At 69.8% G+C, this 4099-nt stretch overlaps 1 protein-coding gene across 1 annotated transcript; it reads right to left on the reverse strand.

The window, feature by feature from the left end:
* Positions 1 to 320: 320 nt before the first annotated feature.
* LOC142595377 (lathosterol oxidase-like) lies at positions 321 to 2852 on the reverse strand. The gene is made up of 4 exons (XM_075723316.1): positions 2643 to 2852; positions 1540 to 1672; positions 979 to 1079; positions 321 to 746 (listed from the first exon to the last, which is right to left on the reverse strand). Exons 1-4 carry the CDS (start codon positions 2850 to 2852, stop codon positions 321 to 323), a joined length of 870 nt encoding a protein of 289 aa, XP_075579431.1.
* Between the last annotated feature and the right edge of the window lie 1247 nt (positions 2853 to 4099).

Consider the following 4099-nt stretch of genomic DNA (forward strand, 5'->3'; position numbering starts at 1 on the left):
TTTTAGTGCCACGTTATTGTTCTTTTTGTACCATGCTTTTTTCTTTTTGGTAAAGCACGGTAGTCAAGCAGTGCAGGGACCTCAGCAGAGATCCAAAGGCCGCCGGGAGGGGGAACAATCGGGGCACCGGGGCGGGTCCGTGGCGTAGAGCGAGGCCGTAACTTACCCGCGAGGCCGGGCGCCGCCGTTTCGGGAGCGGGCCGGCCGCGCCGTCGGGGGCGATCTGTCCGTGGGAAAATAGTCTCGAGAAGACAGGGAGGAGCGGGACGAGAGCCGGCCGGGGAATCTCGTCCCGGAGAGGGGCCAGGCCGGGGGGAGCCCTACTCGGTCTTGGCGGCCGGGGGGCCGTCGGGCGTCCCCGGGCCTTTCTCTCGGAGCTTGCGCAAGTAGTCGTGGGGGCCTTTGCCCTCGAAGGCCGTGGGGCTCTTATAGGAGCCGCCGATCTTGTCCCAGAGGGTGAAGTACTGCCCGTAGTTGTAGTCGAAGTACAAGTGGTGGTCGGTGTGGTGGGCCGATCCGTTGATGACGTGTCGCAGGAGGCGGGGGACGCGGTAGTCGCCGTCGTGAATGGAGATGGTCCAGACGTTGACGAAGATGTAGAGGCCCAAGTAGGTGACTTTGTGCAGGGGGAAGAGGAAGGGGTAGACGTGGTAGGGCAGGCTCTGCATGAAGCCGTCGACGGGGTGGAAGGCGTGGCTGGCGAAGGGCGTCGCGATCTTCCAGAGGTGGTGGGGCTTGTGGAAGCGCTGCGGGGAGAGGACGCGCCGTCGGTCCCCAAGGCGGGCGCGGGGCCCGCGCGGGCCGCTCTTTGCAGGGGTCCCCCGGCCGGGGACGGATTCGGCACCCGGGAGCCGAGGGGGCTGAAGGGCCGCTGCCGCCCAAAGAAGGGGAGAGGGATGCGCGCCTTAAGAAGCGGCTCGGCCCTGGCCCCGACGCAGGCGAGAGCTCTCGTCCGGAGCCCTCTGTCCCATCTCATACCTTATAGAGCAGTTTGTGGTGGAGAGCGCGGTGTATCCAGTAGATGCCCATGTCAGTGAAGAAGAGGAAGGACAGCATGCTGAGGAAGACGCCCGACCAGCCTGGGGGAACAAGGCCGTTAGGGGCGGCCCCAGCGAAGAGCCGGGGGTCGGGGAGGCACGGCAGCACTCGCAGAGGGGTCTGTCCCACCGAGGAGGCGCGGCGAGAGGGTCAGACGGTGTCCCGTGACTCGGGGAAAGCAAGTAGGGCGCCGGTTTGTTGGGAGCCGTGCATGGGGAAAGGAAGGGCTGCTTTTGTGGAGGGGGGCATGCATCGAGCGGGCAGCTGCCTCCCCACGTTGGCCGCAAGCTAACTTGGCATTGTGACTAATAGATGGGACCAGCTTGCGGCAGGAGGCAGCCGGGTGGGCGTTGTGGGGCTCGTACGAGGCACGCTGTTGTTGGGAGAAAAGGGGGCACGCTGCCTGCCGTCGGGGGGGCTGAGCGAGGCGACTCGGCAGGGACGCGGTGCCGGCTCGGCGGGGGGGTGCGAGGCGAGGGGCAGCGCGGGGGAACGGCTCACCGTAGGGGGAGTCCTCGATGTTGTCGTAGAGCTTGCTGTAGCCCCGCACCTCGGCAAAGAACAGGGCGACGGTGGGCACGCTGATCCAGGGGAGGGAGCGCAGCGCGTAGGCGATCTCCCGACGCACCTGGTTCTGCAGAGAGCGGCGGCGGAGGAAGAGAGGGGTCAGGGGGGAAAGGGTGCGCCGGGAGCCGGGCAGAGACCCGAGAGCCCCATCGCCCCGGCCCCTCGTGAGGCGCAGAGGGCCGGCAGCCTTGGCTGCCAGTCAGCCTTCGGCGCGGGCGCTTTGCCGCAATGTCCGCGCCATGGCGCGGGGCATGGTCATGCCGCCCGTTTGGGGAGAGCTGCGTGCCGGGTGCTGGGCCTCGCGTGGCGAGTTCTGGTCGGGGACGACCGAGAGCCCCGTGCGGGTGGGTACCGGAGGGCCAAGAGGGGCGGTTGCTGCCGGCGGTCAGGCGGCTGTTGAGTTGTGAAAGCGGGGCGCCGGGAGGGGCCTGGGTGTGCTGTATGCATGAGCGATGGCTGCCCTTGCCCAGGGCGGATGCCTGCTGGGGAATGCAGGGCACCGGGGCAGGCACGGTCGAATGTGCGGGGGGACGGCATGCTTTTGGAGCGGCCAGGGACTCCTGGCCTGCCGGCGTGTCTGGGGCGAGGAGGTTTGCAGCGGTTGAGGGTGGAGAGCGGGATGTGGTGAGGGTATTTGTTAGGCTGGGTGTTTACCAGGCAGTGGGGTTGCCCACGTCCAGAGCGAGAAGTCCCTGCCTCGGGAAGACCGGGCAGTCTGCCGTCTCCGCTGGGCCGTGTCGTCAGCGGCGGGCTCTGAGCCAGTCCTGGGGCTCTCATGGCCTCGGGGAGTTTTTAGGGGCTCGCTTTGGTGGTCTGGGGGGGGCCCTCGGGAGCAGCGTGCAGGACGGGGGAAGAAAGCGTCCTTGAGAAGCGAGCGAGAGCGCGTAGCAAACAGGTGGCGGGGACCGCCTGCGCCGTGGCGCGGGCACGCGTCATCGGGGACGGCCTCTGACCGGAGGAGGGCGAGGGGGCAGCCCGCGACACGGGGCCTGGGGGAGGTGGGGTGCTGAGGTGGGGGTGGCATGGGACGCACCCACCTCTAGGAACTGGGGATGTTTCTGGAGTTCGTGGTCAAAGATGAAGCAGTAGCTGAGGGTGCCGAAGAGCAGGTAGAGGGCCAGCGCCCCCAGGTTGGTGATGACGAAGAGGCTGAGGAGCTGGCGGCAGGGCTCGCCCTCGGGCCAGCCGGCGGGGTACACGTAGGGCGTGAGGAGGTGCCGGTCGGCGACGTCCAGGACCAGATCCATGCTGGCTCCTGGGGGAAAGAGAGGAGGTCGGCGTGACTGTCACACGAGGGGCGCAGAGGGTGTCCCCTGTATCCCCAGCCCCGTCCATCCCCGGGGATGCAGGGGCCCGGTCGGGGAGGTGCGGGGGATCGGCCGGCCGGGTCCCCTTGGCGGGGTGCGTGGGGCGTGTCTGGGAGGTGTCGGCTGTGGGGTGTGAAGCGTGGGTCGCGGGTCATGCTGGGGGGGCGGGGGCCACCCCGCTTCTGTTCCTCTTGCTGTGGGGGAGGCTGCGTACGGCAGGGTCCCGCGCTGGGGGAAGGGTGCCGGCGGGACGTAGGTTTTGGGGAGCGAGGCTGGCCTCTCGGGCAGCGTGTGGCGCACGGGGGCCCGGGGGCTGCGGTGGGGTCTGTCTGGGCGGTCCGGGGCCCCCGGCCCGGTTTTGGGTCCGGCCGGGTGGTTTCGGTAGGGCTCCTGGGGGTGCCGGTGCCGGCGTGGGAAGCCCCCGGCGGCGCTGGGGCCGTGCGTGGGCAGGGAGGGCGGCAGCGGGGGAGGCGAGGGTCGCGTCGGTGCGGGACGTGGGGGGGAGGCGGCGTCGCCAGCCCTCCCCCCTCCCTCCCCCCCGCCCCCCCGGCCGCCGCGGGGGACGGGGCGGTGCAAGGGGGCGCCCCGCGGGTGGGTGCCCGCGGGTGGGTGCCCCTGGGCCGGCCCCGCCGCCGAGCCCCCCGCGCCCCCCCGCACCCCGGTACCTGCCTGCGGCTCCCGGCGCGGCGGTGGGCGGGGAGGGGCGGCGCCGCCGCCCGGTAGCGCCACGCGACGTCAGCGCCGGAGCGGCTCGCGCCACCGCGGGCGGTGACGTCGCGCCGGGGGGGGCGGGGCGGGGCGCGGAGACAGCCCCGTGCGGCCGCGAGCGCAGCGTGTGGGGCCCGAAAGTGCCTTCGGGGGGGGGGGGGGGCAGGTGGGGGGGGTGGGATGGAGCGGCGAGGAATGAGCGGGGCGGGATGGAACGGGGCAGGAATGATGGATGGGGGTGGGGTGGGATGGGATAGGGTGGGATGGTGTAGGGTGGAACGGACTGGATGGCGTGGAATGGAATAGGGTGGGATGGACTGGAATGGCGTGGAATGGAATAGGGTGGGATGGTATGGGGTGGAATGGAATAGGGTGGGATGGTATGGGGTGGAATGGAATAGGGTGGGATGGTATGGGGTGGAACGGACTGGAATGGCGTGGAATGGAATAGGGTGGGATGGTATGGGGTGGAATGGAAT

This window comes from Pelecanus crispus, chromosome 19, assembly GCF_030463565.1.
Source record: "Pelecanus crispus isolate bPelCri1 chromosome 19, bPelCri1.pri, whole genome shotgun sequence".
NCBI lineage: Eukaryota > Metazoa > Chordata > Aves > Pelecaniformes > Pelecanidae > Pelecanus > Pelecanus crispus.